The following is a 16,035-nucleotide window of genomic DNA, read 5'->3' on the forward strand; positions in this document are numbered from 1 at the left end:
GGGCAAAGGCTGGGGCCAGGCTGAGCTTGTTTTCCATCTCTCTCCCTCTTCCCAGCCCCAGTCTCTGGGGGAAGCCTGGGAACTGGCTGGAAATGTGTAAGCCGGCAGCTGAGGAGGGAGCACAGGCCTGGGACCTCAGGCAGGGGCAAGGATGTGAGTGGGGGCCCCTGTGGGCCACTATGCAGAGGAGATGGGAGGGAGGAAGGAAGGGCAGGCTGAGCCCCTTTGGGTGGGAGCCTCAGCCTCTGTCCTGGGACACTCCTGGCCTGTGCCTGGCTCTCCCACCCACACCGAGCCCAGTGGCCACACACTTCAACAGCTCCCTCTGCCCTCAGGCAGCATGCCAAGGACTTTCCACCTTTTGTAGCTCCCACCTGTCCCTTGCAGATCACTCTCCAGGACTTTCTCCACAGTGTCCTCTGCCCTTGATGCTGAGCTCACCTGAACCTAGGCACCCCTCCCTGGAGCCTTCTCTGGATGCAGGGGGCCCACGTATCCTGCTGTCTGCCTCCAGGGCTGTCGCCTGATGGCCAGACAGCCTGGGAGGCACTCCTGGTCCCTGGGACTAGCCAGGGTGAGGGGCAGCTGGGTGGAAATAGAGAATAGCCTTGCAGGTAGGGTGGCGGGGGGCGGGTGGCTAGGGACAGCCACAGGCCCCTGGACCTGGGTGTTACAGCGGACCCTGGAGGAAATGAGCCTGCACTCGGTCTCCAAGATCGTCCCGCATCCCGACTACAGCTGTGGGCTGACCACCAGTGACATCACTGCGGTCACCATGCACTCAAGGCCCCCGACACTGCCCGTATCTGACATGTGTGCTCTGGGACGCCGTGCTAGGGAACCAGCTGGGCTGCTCCAGGGAGGAGTGTGAGCCCCTCTTCCCTCGCCCAGGAGACCCCTCCTGCACATGCAACCATGGAGGTGAACTCCAACTGCTGCCCACCTTCTCCAGGCTTCTCCTGTGGGGACATTGTGAGGTGGCAGCCAGGTGTGACAGCATGGATGAGGGAGGGAGGGCAGGACATGCTACCCCTTCACCTACCTGTAGGGGCCCCAGTGACCTCTGAGGGCCACCTTGAGCCTTGCAGACTCTGTCTCTGGATTCCAAAGAGCTGACATTCCCCAAGGGGCATCGAGGGGCCACCTGGAGAAGCCCATGGTCAGGACCGCTCCTGGGCCACCAACCTCAGCAGGTGCCCCCTCCACAGCAGATGCCTTTATGACAGTGACGACTGGGAACCCCGAGCCAGAGCCCCTCCCCCCCCAGAACCTCTGCCAATCTGCATCCCTCTTTTTTCTCCTTCCTTTTCTCCCTCTGCCACATTTTCCTGTCATCCTCCATCAACCCTTCAATTCCACAAACATTCACCAAGCGTGTCACACAGTCCTTGGGGGCATCTGAGAGCCACACGCGCAAATGACCAAACAAGATGATTTTGGATGTTTCCACGTTCTAGGGAGAAAATACAACATGGTAGTGAGACAGACAGTCAGCGGAAGTATATGGGGTTCACTTTAGATGGAAGAGGGCAGGGAAAGCCCTGCTGAGGAGGTGACGTGAGACTTGTGTTAGCCAAAATGTACAGCTTTACCACGCAAAGATAAGCTTGTGTTTTTTTTTCTCCCCAAAGTCCCAGCACATAGTTATATATCCTAGTTATAAGTCCTTCTAGTTCCTCTGTGTGGGATGATGCCACAGCATGGCTTGACCAGGGGTGCTAGGTGCATGCCTGGAATTCGAACCGGCAAACCCTGGGCAGCTGAAGCGGAGCGCAAGAACTTAACCACTATGCCACTGGGTCGGCCCCTAAAGATAAGTTTTAAAGAAAAGAGAGGCTTTGTCAAAGGGTTTGCAAACCGGGGAAGTACACCTCAACCGGCAAGTTGATAGGTGAACCCCCTTCAGTCTTGGGGTGGCTGGTTTTTAAAGGCAGAGTGCAGAGCGTGCATGGTTAAGGCTGAGTCCGGTTCTGAGGCCAATCCTTCCCCGCTAGAGTGGATCTCATGCCGGGGCTTTCTAAATGTCCTCACTGCAGGGCAGGACCACGGCACTGTTCTCTGGCCATCCGGTGACAGTCAAGGTTAAAATGTAATTTTTTTATTTCTGCCCATAGTCCAGCCTTGAGCAGGTCATGTTAACCATCATCTCGACTCTGGCCTCGTTTTCATCTCTTTCTTTTCTCTCTTGAATGCTGTGATGAAGCCCACCGTGTGACCGTCTGGGAGGAGTCTGCAGGGAGAGGCGACCCCACGGCCGAAGCAAGCTTGGAGCTCACTAGGAAAGGACGGCAGGGGGAGGGGACAGGCAGGTGGTCAGAGTGGGGGAGAGCCAGAGGAAGGGGCTCTCAAGGACCGTGGGGAGTCCCAGGGTTTGCGGCTTAAGCGATCCCTAGGGCTACAGTGGAGAAGGGGCTCCCTGGGCCTCCCTCCCGAGCCAGGGGGGGTTTCTGGTGCTGCTTCCTGGACAATGAGCCACCCTTGGCCTTGACTGTAGGGAGTTCCCAGGAGACTGGCCAGTCACAAATGCTCAGGTGCTAAGGACTATGTCGGGGAAAACTCATCCCCTTGCCGTGCCCAGGGACCCAGTCCCTACCTAGCCCTGGCTTCCCTGGGACCCATGCTGCTCCTGAGTCTGCCAGCCTGAGCCCACACCCACTGGCCCTCTCTCTGTAGGGTGACTTGGCGGGGGTCACGCCAGTGTGTGCAGTCAAGGAGGCTTGGTGACAGGCCGCCTGCATCCTCTGGAGAAGGTTCTGTAGTTACCAATGGCTTGGTGTCTCATGGGCATCTCCCTCAGCGTACTCTGGATCGAGGACATCATCTGGAGCCCTCTCTCCCTGCTCCAGGCGGGGACCCTGGCTCTGCCTGCCCCTGCTGCCAGCAGCTGATTCCCATGATAGTCACCACCCAGGCCCTTTGGGGTGACCCCAGGGCCAGGCCCAAGACCCAGGGTTCCCACAGAGTGGACACCTCCTGCGAGTTCCAGCCTGGCTCCCCTGCCTGGAGGGAGCCCCAGAAGCCAATGCTGGGAAACTCATCGCTCTGCGAACCCCACCCTGGACCTGGTTCAGGACACGCAGAGGGGCACCGAGCAGGCACGGTCCTCCTAGGACCCCTGTCTGGAGAGTCACTGCTCACAGTGACACTGAGATGGACAGCCTAGCGGCGTCTCTCTCCCATTTTGGCAATTTCCTTCCTCCTAAAACGCCGGGCAAAAAAGTTTGTGAAAGGCCAATTCAACTTTCACGATTTAATCTGGAGGAGGGTGATGAGAGGGGCTAGGCCTGCGGCCAAGGGGCAGCCAGGGCAGGCGGGGACCAGCAGGGAGGACAAAACCCAAGGCCTGCATTTCCCCCAGGAAGTCCTGCAAGGGAACCTCTCTTCCCGCCTCAGCCCACAGTGCTAGGCCTCCAGTGGGCACTCAAGGACGCGTTATCGTACCTTTGGAAGGCCTGGCTGCGGGCCACGTCCTTGAGCCTTCTTGGAGGAAGGAGTGGGTAGAAAAGGAGGCAGCCAGAACCCCAGGGTTGCAGACAAGAAAAGGATTGTGGGGGCGCGCTGCTTCCCGGGCCACATCAAGGGGCGTGGTTGGGGGACCCAGCCCCAGCACGAGCTCAAAGCTGGGGCACTGTGAGGTATCATGTTCCCAAACAGCTCTCACACCCGGAGAGGTCAAGGGGGCAGACGGTGGGGGCCAAGGTTCCTGTCGCTCTTTCTCCCCCAGGGGGCGCCCCGCCGGGCCCTGGAGCAGGCGGAAGCAGACGGGGCGCCAAGCGGCGGGCCCGAGAGGAGGCCATGGACGTCCGGGTCGGGGCGCTGCTGCTGGCGCAGCTGTTGGTGGGAGTCGAACTCGGGAAGCGGGGTGAGCTCAGGCGGGGGCTGCCGGCCGACCCAGGGGTGATGGGGGAGGATGGGGCGCGTGGACACCCAGGGCAGCTGACCTTCTCGTCTCCCCTCAGGGTTGCAGGATCAGGACGTGCTGTTTCCAGGTAAGGCGCCCAGGACGCGCGCTTCCCTGCGTAAGGCACCTGGGCCGGAGCGCAAAGGGCGCCTCATCTTTTTCTCTCCCCGACTCCAGGTTTCGAGAACTCGTCGTTGCTCACATGTAACTGATGGGACCGTGGGGGAAAGGGGCGGGCACCTGCGGACCACGTGGGGAGGGCTCCCAGCGTCCCCTTCTCCGTGGGCTGACGACCCCAGCACGCGCGCGGTTTCCCGGAGAGCCCCTTCCCTTCGCGCACCCCAGTGGGCGAGGGCACGAGGGTGAGCCTGCCTCCTGCAGCTCAGCCGCGTGTCCGACTGTCCATCCCAGGGCCCTGTGGCCAACGGAACGTCCTGACACGCGTGATAGGTGGAAAGGACTCGAAGCTCGGGCGCTGGCCGTGGCAGGGCAGCCTGCGCCTGTGGGGCTACCACCAGTGCGGAGCTACCCTGCTCAACCGCCGCTGGGTGCTCTCGGCCGCGCACTGCTTCCAAACGTGAGTCCGGGGGCCCGTGGCCCGCTGACCCGGGGTCCTGGGTCTGCACGGGGACCTCCTCGCAAGCCACACGCGGATGCGGCCCCCCTGTTCTCCTGAGCCCCAGACCTAGTCCCAGTCAGTTACATCCACACGAGTTCCCGTTAGTGCCCCTGGAGGGAGCCCGGTTCAGGTTCTTCCAGAACTTTCTTACAGAACGTTCCCGTGCACATGGGTGTGTCTTGTTCTTTTCTTTTCTCTCTTGTCTTCTCTTCTCCCCAAATGACACCACCAGCCTTCCCCTTCCTCATCCCACCCCCCGTGGAGGTGTCCCAGGGGTGGGAGGAATGAGCTGAGCCGGGTAAGTGCTGGGCACAGAGCCTGGCCTGGGGTGACAGCCACCTCGGAAGCTGTTCTGACTCCACCCTGCTGAGTGTCCCACTTTGGCACCCGTGCATCTGCTCGTTCTTTCCTTAGGTGGGCTGGGGAGGAGAGGGGCTGGTTGAGTGACTGGCCAGATGAGAGGCAGAGGGAGGCACCCCTCCCCCCACCCCCAGGGTCTGGGACTTTGGTGGTGGCCTCTGTGGGCTCTCACCCTTTCTCCCCTGGACGCTTTGGCCCGTAAGAAGAACTGTTGACGGCATCCCGCATGAGCCCCAGCAGCAGCCCCGGCAGTCTCACCTCATGGAGCCGGCCCGGGATGCTCAGGTGGCCCCTCTCTCCTCGCCTGCCAGGAACAACGATCCCTATGAGTGGACAGTCCAGTTTGGCGAGCTGTCTGCCGCGCCATCTCTCTGGAACCTGCGGGCCTACCAGAACCGTTACCAAGTGCAGGAGATCGTTTTGAGTCCTTTATATCTGGGGACCTCAGCCTATGACATCGCCCTGTTGAAGCTGTCCTCCTCTGTCACCTACAATAAGTACATCCAGCCCATCTGTGTCCAGGCCTCCTCCTTCGAGTTCCAGAACCGGACTGACTGCTGGGTGACTGGCTGGGGGGACATCACAGAAGAACACAGTGAGGCTGGGGACAGACGGGGCTGGGGCAGGGGAGGGTGGCATTGTCCTTGTCCCCATTCGGCCGCACCAGCCACAGCAGCCCCCACCTTGATCCCTGTACAGCTGGGCCCGCGTTTGGCCTGCTCAGCATTCTCTCCCCTCCTGCTTCCTTCTGCTCCCCTTGAGAGGGCAGCACCTCTGTACCCCACCGAGTTCCTCTCCCTTCCAGAGACTGTGAGCCGGGAGCCAGGGTGGGGAGGGGGGCCAGCTTGGCTCGGCCTGCACCCGCCAGCCTGCAGGGGTGTTGGGGGTCATGGGGGCCTGTCAGAAAGGCCTCAGGGGTTGACTTGGCCCTGCATTCCTTCCACCTCGCCCTGGATGCTCCCCACCCCCGGCCATCCTGCCTCCCTACCCTGGCTCCTCCATCCCTTCTGCATGTGCCTGTGGTGGCCTCTCTTCTGGGGTGCTGAGCCTGCTTCTCTGTCCTCGCAATTTCAAGCCATCCTCCACCCTTGGCTCCCCATTAAATCTGCGGGTCCTTGGCAGGTATGAGCTGCCACCTGCTCATCTCTCACCTTGAGACCCTGAAACGCTGGGCACAGCCTCCCGAGAGGTGCCCTGGGGGCTCTAGCCCCACAGTTGGATGTGATCCCTGGGCCTGGATGCCTCTCCCCCTGCTCCCTGGCCTGGCTCTTCCTGCCTCTCCCTCAATAGCAGTAGTAACGACAGAGAAAGCTCCCGGCCAGCATGCTGTGTGCCCGGCGCTGCTCTAGGCTCTAGGGATGCAGGAGTGAGCAAGGCAAGGTTTCTCTTGCTCTTCCTTCTGGAGCTTACCTACGAGTGAGGCTGGGATGTCTTTATACCTACTTAATAGATGAGGAAACTGAGAGGAATGGGACTCGCCCACGGCCCCAGAAGAATTCAGTGGAGAAGCCAGGGCTCACTGGCCCAGAGAGGGTGATGTGTCCCTAAGGGTCACACAGCAGAATTGGCAGAGGGGACAGAGCAGTCAACACTAGGCCTGCGCCCTCTAGACTTGGGGTCCTTTCCCTTCCCCTAGAAGGAGCTGGATGAGGTGCCCCTGCCGCAGACCCCTGTGCCCAAAGGCCTGAGTGGGTGTGAGCCAGTGGGCCCAGCCAAGCAGGCTCTGCCCCCTCCCTCCCTGACCCAAGGTTGGCAGGTGGGCACATGCAACCCCAGGCTGCATCCTCCTTCTCATAGGTAGGAGGCACCTTCTGGAGCCCCCCAGCCTGGAGTAACCTTAGATCTGCCATGTGCTAACTGGGAGGCCTCAGGCAAGGCACGTCAGCTAACTGCACCTCAGCCTCCCCATCTGTAAAGTGGGGCAATAAGAGCTCCCACCTCAAGGGGTGGTTCCGAGGGTTAAAAGCATTCCTACAAGAGGACTTGGCAGAGTGCCCGGCAGACAGTAGGCTCCGTCTCCATGTCAGCTTTCTGTGTCATTGTCCCCATCCTCTGCAGGATGACGTGGTGATTAAGGCCCAGACTTAGGAATCTGACAGACCTGGTCTCACGTCGGTACCGGCACTTCCCTGGTGCTTTGCTGGGGCTGAGGGAGGGCCATCCTCCCCGGGTCTCTCCTTCCCTGAAAGCTGGTCATGACGGCGCTGCATCCCGGGGTCAGCAGGAGCCGTAAGGGAGCAGCATGAAGCTCTTGGTGCAGGCCCCGGGGTGCCCCCTGCTCAGGCGCCTGGGTGTCACAGCTGGACTGTATTAATCCTAAACCATCTCAGTCCCTCCCCCTGGGCATGCTAAGGTCCCTGCCCACTGGCTTGGATGGGGGCTGTCATCCCCATGCTACAGTGGGGAACCCAGCTCCCAGGGAGGAGCTATAAGAGCCAGTCCATCCACTGGGTCTTTCTGTGAGATTGCTCATCACCCATGATGTGCTGGCTGTGGGCTGAAGCTGGGGACTCATCAAGAGCCATGGCCCCGGCCCTGTGGGTGCCCCAGGGACACCCCCGCCCCCCGGAGCCTATGCCATTCCTCCCAACCAGATGGCAGAGGAGGGGCTCAGGAGGCCATCTTTCTCTGTCCCTCAACTCCTCGGCAGTGCTGCCAGCTCCCTACATCCTCCAGGAGGTGCAGGTCGACATCATAAACACCACCATGTGCAACTACCTCTACGAGCAGCCTGCTTTCCGCCTTGACATCTGGGGAGATATGGTCTGTGCTGGTGATCCCGAAGGCGGCAAGGATGCCTGCTTCGTGAGTGTCCTTCCCACCCCAGTCAGGGGCTTCTGGGCTCAGCATCCCACCACCCGGCCCCAGGCCCGAGAGCAGCCTGTGCCCCTGTACCTCGTTTGGTCCTCGTGGTGCCCCTGGGAGCTGGAGACAATTGCCCCTTTACAGATGCAGCAACTGAGGCTTGGCTGCTTCCAGGGGAGGAGTGGGATTTTCACCTGGTCTGCCTAGCCCCACTGCCCCTCTGCTAACCCCTCCCGCTCTGTCCTGGTCTGGGCTTACCTATGCTGCTCCCTAGGGTGACTCAGGTGGACCCTTGGCCTGTGAGGAGAACGGCATGTGGATTCAGGTTGGAATCGTGAGCTGGGGAGTGGGCTGTGGGAGACCCAACAGGCCCGGTGTCTACACCAACGTCAGCACACACTTCAACTGGATCCAGAAGCTCATGGCCCGCAGTGGCATTCACAGGCCAGGCCCCTCCCCACCACTGCTGCTCCTCGCTCTGCTCTGGGCTCCCCTGTCCGTATAGCCGGCCTGAGCACAACAGAGCATCTGAGAGTTGGGGCCATCTGCTGGGTCATGCCCAGTCCCCTTCTATCCTGTTTCTAATAAACACCTGTACGTTTCAATTTGATGCCGTGCAGAACATCTGTGGACCTGAGTGGCCCGCTGGACAGCTCCCTCATGGTCGCCCATGTCCTGTCCATCCCAGGACCCATCCCTAACTCCTAAATCTTTCTCCACCAGTCTGCACTGTACAGGTTTTGGTTGCAAACAGCAGAACCCTCTCGGGTCAGTTCAATCAGAAAGGTAGCTTATGGAAGGACATTAGTGGCACCAGGGTCCCTGGGGGCCAGGAGGACGAGTGGGGGTGCTGTGGAGCACATGCCCCGAGCACCCCCATGCTCACCCTCATCACACACACTCTCCTAGTCTCACCAGTGCTCCCCAAAGGCCGACCTGGGACCAGGACTTGGGTGCAGGTAGTTTATGTGGGAGGCGATACCAGAAGCTCCACTGAGGAGTGGGGAAACCGAGGCAGGGAGGGAAGAAACCCAATGACGTTTGCCTGAACGAGGAAATTGCCATTGTGGGCGACTGAGGCGCAGTCTGGCTGGGGCCCTCTGAGAACCGCGGGGCACGTGCTTCAGCATCGGCCTCCTGGAGGACAAAGATGCTGGGCGGGGGCATTTCTCCCCTGACCCCCCACGGGTGGGGGGTGGTCCTGGGGGCACGAGCACTCCAAGCTGGAGCAGCCAGGGAGGCTCAGTGCCTGGGGAGCCACTGCCAAGCCATCAGGGGGACTGGGCAGCCTCCACTGTGTCTGGGCCCCCACTGGAAGAACCCTGCCTCAGTGTGGCCAAGGGACCAGGCCAGCAGGACAGACTCAGGGGCACCTTGGAGCTGCTCAGGCAGACCTACATTTTCACAAGATCCCCCAGTGCTGTGAGCGCACAGAAGTGTGGGAAGCTCTGGGGGGCCTGGATTGCTTCCCTCCGCTCCCCCCAGCCCCCTCCCCCCATGGAAAAGGCCTCCACCCAAAGCCAGCCTTCTGCTCACCTGGGAGCCCAGGGAGGTAGGCTGGAGGGGGGTTCTGGTTCCCCAAACAGGGAGGGTGGACAAACACTGGTGGGTAGCCGCAAACAGGACAAGTGTCCTCCCCACCAGGCACTGTCACCTCCTCTCCCCTGGCTTCTCCGCCAGCTCACTCAGGCTGCCACTGCCTCCAGTCTGGCCTCTCTGCTTCCCTCTCCCTCCTCTCCTCCCTCCCTCCTCCCCTCAGCTCTGCAGCTGGAGGGCGTCAAATCCACACTCAACAAGGTCCACCAGCATATCATACCCCCTGCGGCTTCCAGTGCTCCTAGGGTCCTGTCCAGGCTGGGCACCCTACCCCTGAGGGCCCCCTCCCATCTCCTGTCACCCTCCCTCTGGCTAGGCTTGACCCACTGACCACGTGGCGCCTGTGTGCCCAGCTCTTGCCTGCCTCCAGGTCCTTGCAGATGCTGTTCCCTCTGTCTAGAATGTCCCCTCTTTCCTGGTGGAGTCCTGTTCTTCCTCCAGGCCTCAGTTTGGATGTTGTCTCTTCCTCGGAGCCTGCTGCTCCCTCCACCCTGTCACTCCTGCGCATCACAACCTTTACAGTTCTCCATGACAGCTGTCACAATGTGTCACTAACGTGGGCTCTGTGGTGCTTTCCCACGTGGCTAGCCTTGCAGCTTGCCATGGCCAAACATAAGGAGGCCGTTTGTCCCCCTGGCTGGGCAGAGTGAAGTGCTGCCCTGGTCTGTGCTCGGCACGCAAGGCCGTAGTGGGACCTCGTAGCCACGTGCTCTCCTGGTTAGTGACGTGCCAGGGCCAGCATGGTGGAGATGCCCGATGGCCCCACGCAGAATCAGGGGTGGGCTCTGGGTGGGTCCTGGCTCAGGTCATCTGACACCCGCTCCTGAGGCACAGGTGACCCCGGACACATCCTAGGAGGGGCTAGTGCCCGAGACCAGGGAGAAAGCGAGCCCCAGGGGACATTAACACTCTGCACGGGGTCAGCACATGGGCTGACACGGGCAAACATGGGTGAGGCTGGGACACACAGAGCCCTGGGTGCTGGGTGAGCACGTACAAGGGACAGTCCAGGTCCCCAGTTCACCCCGTGCTGACTGGGCTGACCGGAAGGCACTGACGTGGTTTGCCAGTGGAACTGCCCATCCTGCCACAATCAAAGCAGTGAGTGCCATGACCCAGTGGACAGTGGAAGTCCCTCTGACCACTGAGGGGACATGCGTGGTGGGAACATGGGAGGCCCACCTGGTGAGGAAGGTGGAGGCTGGGAGAGGGCTGGCTGGACCATGAGTGACCAGTGTCCTACGGTGTGTTTTCCCCCCATCCAGCATTAACAGAGAGGGGCTTTCTCTTGCTATTGGATTTACTAATACAATTGACCCAGCAACTTTCAAATTCAGGTTTGAGAACATAGCTTGGAGTCATAAGATATTTTTTTAAGCATAGTTTTTGTAGGGTAAATGTTAGTGTTCTCTTGGGCCCTCCCTCTTGTGGGATCCCCTGATCTGGCATCCTCCATCTTCTCAGGTGGATTCTTCTCCAGTTAAGTCTTTCCTTTCAGCACCTGCCCCTGCCGTGTGCTCCATCGGACACGAGGGGGCGGTGGTGAGCTGAGACCTCGCTGCCCATGCTGTCCAGGTGTTCATCTAAGGTGAGGAAGTGATGCGGAGTCCCTGGTTCCTCCTTGGATGTTTACCCAATAAAGCAGGTATGTGAAAATGCAGGTAACTGAAGGTGCCTGAAACAATGCTTATTTCCAGGCACTTATTTCTATGTCCTGCTGACACCCCCACACCTCCACCAGCTGCCATCACCCCCATTCTCAGTCTCTGGGCGGAGCAGGCTCTCTGTGTAGAGTCTGTCTTCACTGGGCCTCCCTTTCTCTCCACCCCCAGGAGGTCTCTACTTACTGAGCCTTATGGCCGGGTGCAAATCCACCATCCAGATCACATGCCTACTAAGGAGGCTTGTTTTTCCTTTTAATGTCAGAGCTGGATCGTGGCTGAAGAAGAATTTACAGGCACCCCATCTGGGCTGCTCATTCTCAGCCTCATCACACTGCTGCCCTGAGTGGCTGTCTAGGACAACAGGAGAAAAGGTGCCGAACTTGCAGAGCCAGACTTCTCTGCAAACTGAAAATTCCTTTACGATGATTATAAAAGTACTGCATTCTCATTAGAACATGAAAGTCAACGAAAGGAGCCTAAAGAAGAAACTTTTAGAAATCACCAGAACCCCACTTTTAGCCGATCTCTTAGTACTGGACATCTGGGCTGTTGATAAACCTCATTAAAAATGATACATTCATGTAAATACTTTTTTATAAGCCTTGGCAGACCTTCCTAATAATTTCTTGGGATAAATTTTCTATGAGAGCAGCGCTTTAGTCAAACAGGCTCCACGTTTTAAGAGTTTTTAAACCATGAGAAGGTCCCCAGCAGACTCCTCCAGCAGAGTCAGGGACCCATTTCCCACGCTGCTCCTGACACTGACAACTCCACTCTTACATCTTTTGAGAACTTAAAGGTTAAAAAGTACATGTCATTTTTATAAAAAATAATCACTTTGTTCTTATAAAATTGATATAAAAAAGTTGAAGTAATACAGAAAAGAATAGAGAAGAAAGAGAAAAATGTCCTAAATCCCACCATCTGGGAGTAACCGTGTTTCATTTGAATGTTGTTCCAGAAATCTGTTTGAAAGGTAGGTTCAAGGACAGGCAGCTGGAAGGGCGGATAGGGTGTGGGTCAGGATGGAGGCCTGACACAGGAGTCTGCTTCTCCCAGGCTCCTGCAAACTCTAGAGATCAACGAGGAGAAGCTGACAAAGTGAACAATTCTCTAAGGGTGCTGCCCCCAGCGATGCGCTGGAGCCTCTCGAAGGAGGGAGGCAGGTGGGCTTGAGTTGATGGTGGCAGGGGCTTCCAGGGGGGCGGGGCGCAGGGTTCAGGGCACTTAGAGGTGGGATCCGGTGGATCTGGAGTCCAGGAGAGGCTCCCAGGCAAATGTCAGGCTGACACTTAGGTGACTCGCTGCAGTGGGTTGAATTGTGGTCCCCAAAAGATATGTCCACCAGGAACCTCAGAAGGTGACTTTCTTAGGAACGAGCATCTTTGCAGATGTAATTAAGGTAGGGATCTTGAGATTATCCTAGATGGAATGGACAAGAACTCCAGTGACAGGTGTCCTTAGAAGAGACAGAAAAAGAGAAGACACACAGATACAGGGAGGAGGCCGTGTGCAGACGGAGGCAGAGACAGGAGACGTGTCCACAAGCCAAGGGACACCAAGGATGCTGGTGGCCACCAGAACCTGGAGGAAGCAAGGAAAGATTCTCCTTTAGAGACCTCCTGGGGAACACGGCCTGCATACAGCTTCATTTCAGATTTCTGGCTCCAGAGCTGGGGGAGAATACATTTCTGTTGTTTGAAGCCAGGTTTGTGGTCATTTGTTGCAGCAGCCCTGGGAAACGAATGTCCTCCACTCCCAATTTTGGTGAGTTACATAATTGTTTGGATGTGGTTACTTTTTCTAACTGTTCTATTCTACTCTGTAACCAGGATTCCCACAGATGTATATTTGTTCCATATTTAAGTAAATTAAATAAACCACATAAGCTCTTTACATTGACTCATCTCTTGGTTGGATTAATTTGATTATCCATTTTCTTCCTAAAACGACTTACAAACTCTGTTCTCCCTGTATTGTCCCGTGGTTAAGAATGTCTGCTGTGAGCAGTGGCTGCCTGGAGGTGGGAGGGCGGAGATTCCCTGGGAGGGAGCAGGAAGGAGCTTTCTGGGGGCAGGGTTGTGTGTGCTCTGTATCTGGAAAGGAGTCTGGGTTCCACAGGCATGTGCGTCTATCAAACCCTGTGAGGATGCACTTCCAGATTTAAGATTGCATTGTACGCAAATTGTACTTTGAGGTGGAAAAAAACCACAGTTAACCCATCTACTCAATGATGCACAAGCTGCAGTGTCCAAGGGGCAGTGTGCTGATGTCTGCACCTTATGTTGAAATGCATCAAGAATGGGATGGGTTGATGGATGTGTGATTGGTTAGATGGACAGATACCCAATGACACAGACACAATGCAATATCAAGACTTGGAGAGGTGGTAAGAATATGAGTCTTCGCCTAAACATCTTTCACCTTTGCAATAAGTTCAAAAATTTTATAGTGAAACATTGGGAGGAATGCTCCCTCAATTGGTCACCTAGGTAAAGTTCATTTTATTTTCAACACCTGCACTAAGGGAATTTTAGTGACATAAAAGATTAGACAAAATGTGTGGTTGGTTGTTCTGGATTTGCATTAAAATTATTGAGTTTCGGGGCCAGCCCCATAGCCTAGTGGTTAAGTTCCTGCGCTCCACTTCCGTGGCCCAGGATTTGGATCCTGGGAGCTGACATGGCACCGCTCATTAGGCCATGTTGAGGCGGCGTCTCACATGCCACAACTAGAAGGACCCACAACTAAAATATACAACTATGTACTGGGGGGATTTGGGGAGAAAAAAAAGCAGGAAAACTATTGAGTCTTTCTGGGGAAGAGTGGAGAAAAAGTACTTAGCTTAGAGTGTGTTGTTCCTAAGAATCTGAATGAGCGTGAGCGTAAATGTGGATGAGAGTGGAGAGTTTCCAAAATGCAAAGCCGAATTGCCCCTCAACATGGGCCTCCTGGCCTGGCAGCAGCCACTCAAGGGCCAGCCCGGGGACACAGGCCCACTCTGGGCTTCGCTTGGGTCAGGAGAGAAATGCCCCTGCCCTCCTGATCACTCCCCACCCCCACCCAGCAGGATCTTCCCTCTGACTCCTGGGCCCAAGGAATCAGATACGGTCACGCGGAGGAGACAGCTCCCCGACTTGGCCCCAGAGTCTCAGCCAGGCCAGACCTGCCCCAAGACCCGAGCCAGGGACACAGTTTCCAGCATCCAAGTGAGGCTGGGGCTTCTCCCAGAGGGCTGCAGGGAGACCCTGGCCAGCAGTGAGTGGGCTGGGGATGGAGGCCTTCTTGTGTGCTGTGCCTCAGCCTGCCGAGCACAGAGAGGTCTCCCTGAGCCCCACACCCAGACAGCAGGGAGACCAGGGGTGCCAGTGCTGACCCAACCCGGACAAACCAGCCAGCCCAGGGCCTGCCTCTGCTGGGAGGACAAGGCCCCATTGTTCCCCTCCAGGCCGAATGAGGTCTGGAGCACAGCTGTGGAGGGGATTAGGGCCTTGTAAATGCTCAGTAAATCCTCTTGTGGGGAGCCCTGATCCCGAGGGACAAAGGGTCTGTGTTGAGTCTCTGGAGCAGACTCAGGGCCAGCACTGGGCCAGGGTGGATGAGGGGGCAGGGCTTCCCCTGGATCAGTGCCTCCTCCACAAGAGTGCATGAGCGTATGCGTGTTGTAGGGGGACAGGGGGCTTGTGCAAGCTGCTGTATGCAAGGATAGCTGGGCATGTGTGTGTTTCTGAGAGTGCACACGTGTGCGAGGACGTGGTGCACATGTGCATTTCCAGCCCACGTGTGTGCACGTGCATGCATTGTCACCATGCTTGTACACTCTGAAAATGTGTCTCCTGTGTCCCTTAGACATGTCCTGTCCTCCCGCCCGGTCCAGGCTGCCAACTGTCTTCTCCTCCAACTCGCACCCAAGACGTGCATCCTGGAGCCCTGGCACAGAGAGATCCTCCTTCTGGGCGCCAAACCCTGCCAGCCTGGAGCTGGAGAGAAGGCACGTGAATTGGCAGCAGTAGCCACACTCGTGCCCTGAGGCTGGGCTGGGACAGGAACATGGGCCCCTTTATGTGGCCTGTCCCCTTTCTCCAGAGCTATGCTTGTGAGGTCAGGGCCTCTCGGCCTCCTCCCCACAGGAGGGTCCTGGGGCCTTGAGAGGGGAGCTGCTGTGCCTCCCTGGCCTAGCTTCTGCTGCATTTGGGGGCCTGAGGGCTGCTGGGAGGGGTGAGGAGCATCGGGAGGACAGGAGGGGGCCCTCACCTTGGCAACAAGGATGGGGTCAGTGGGGACCTGCACCCTGAGGAGCCCTTCCAGGGAGGCCAGTGCAGGGCCAGGAGGAAGGGCATGGTTGTCAGGACCAAGTGCCTCTCTGCTCTGGTCTCCCTGAAAGGCTAGTTGTTCAACGGAGCCCCCTCACCCACCCATGAAGCCAGCACCATGGACAGGGCTGCGTCTGTGCCAGGGAAGGGAACAGGCACCCAACAGGGAGCAGCCGAAGCCCACTTGTGGCTGAAGGGCCAGAGAGCACACGTTTTAGGTTTTATGGGTCAAAGAGTCTGTCACAACTACTCAGCTCTGCCCTTGTAGCGTGAGAGCAGCCCCAGAAGACATGGGCATGGCTTTACCCAGAACACTTATTTATGGGCGATGGCACTAGATTTCATAGCATCCTCCTCTGTCACTTTGAAGTTTTCCTAACCATTGAAAAATGTAACAAGTGTTCTTAGCTCTCAGGCTGAGCAAAAGCAGACGGAGGGCACGACTTGGCCTGCGGGCCGTGCTTTGCTGGGCTCTGGCCTGGTTACCTGGTGGAAGTAATGGAGGTGCCAGCTAGACTTGGCCTCCAGCCACCCCCAGTCCTCCCAGCCCTGCCATCCCAATGAGACCAGTGTTCCCAGTTCCTGGTGAGCCAGCACTTCCGGGGTGAGTCTGCACACACGAGGTCCTCCTGTGCACCCCTTTTCTTTTGTAACCAGATGGAGCATTCTAAACCCTCCAGTCCACACTGGCCCTGTCTCCTTGGGCAACGTACCAGAGCAGCAGGCATCCCTGTGTAGTATCCCATGGTAGCAATGACTGTCATTTCTGCAATGGGT

The 16,035-nt window shown here is 57.7% G+C and overlaps 1 protein-coding gene and 1 long non-coding RNA gene across 2 annotated transcripts; one reads left to right on the forward strand and one right to left on the reverse strand.

Annotated features, from left to right (window-relative positions):
- Positions 1 to 2,082: 2,082 nt before the first annotated feature.
- Positions 2,083 to 5,449, reverse strand: LOC138917038 (uncharacterized). The gene is made up of 3 exons (XR_011424374.1): positions 5,053 to 5,449; positions 3,442 to 4,939; positions 2,083 to 2,275 (listed from the first exon to the last, which is right to left on the reverse strand). It is a non-coding gene; the product is annotated as an uncharacterized lncRNA (long non-coding RNA).
- Positions 3,649 to 8,290, forward strand: LOC100068704 (testisin). Its single transcript, XM_023616523.2, has 7 exons — positions 3,649 to 3,862; positions 3,960 to 3,989; positions 4,079 to 4,105; positions 4,313 to 4,478; positions 5,192 to 5,475; positions 7,531 to 7,685; positions 7,960 to 8,290. Exons 1-7 carry the CDS (start codon positions 3,796 to 3,798, stop codon positions 8,188 to 8,190), a joined length of 960 nt encoding a protein of 319 aa, XP_023472291.1. The 5' UTR covers positions 3,649 to 3,795; the 3' UTR covers positions 8,191 to 8,290.
- The last annotated feature ends 7,745 nt before the right edge of the window (positions 8,291 to 16,035 follow it).

This window comes from Equus caballus, chromosome 13, assembly GCF_041296265.1.
Source record: "Equus caballus isolate H_3958 breed thoroughbred chromosome 13, TB-T2T, whole genome shotgun sequence".
Lineage (NCBI taxonomy): Eukaryota > Metazoa > Chordata > Mammalia > Perissodactyla > Equidae > Equus > Equus caballus.

What these genes read in the sequence shown, in the direction of transcription:
- LOC100068704 (XM_023616523.2), top strand. Translation starts at nt 3,796, where the DNA reads ATGGACGTCCGGGTCGGGGCGCTGCTGCTGGCGCAGCTGTTGGTGGGA. An exon ending in GCCGCGCACTGCTTCCAAAC is followed by an intron (nt 4,479 to 5,191) that starts GTGAGTCCGGGG and finishes CTCGCCTGCCAG; the next exon opens with GAACAACGATCCCTATGAGT. An exon ending in GCGGCAAGGATGCCTGCTTC is followed by an intron (nt 7,686 to 7,959) that starts GTGAGTGTCCTT and finishes GCTGCTCCCTAG; the next exon opens with GGTGACTCAGGTGGACCCTT.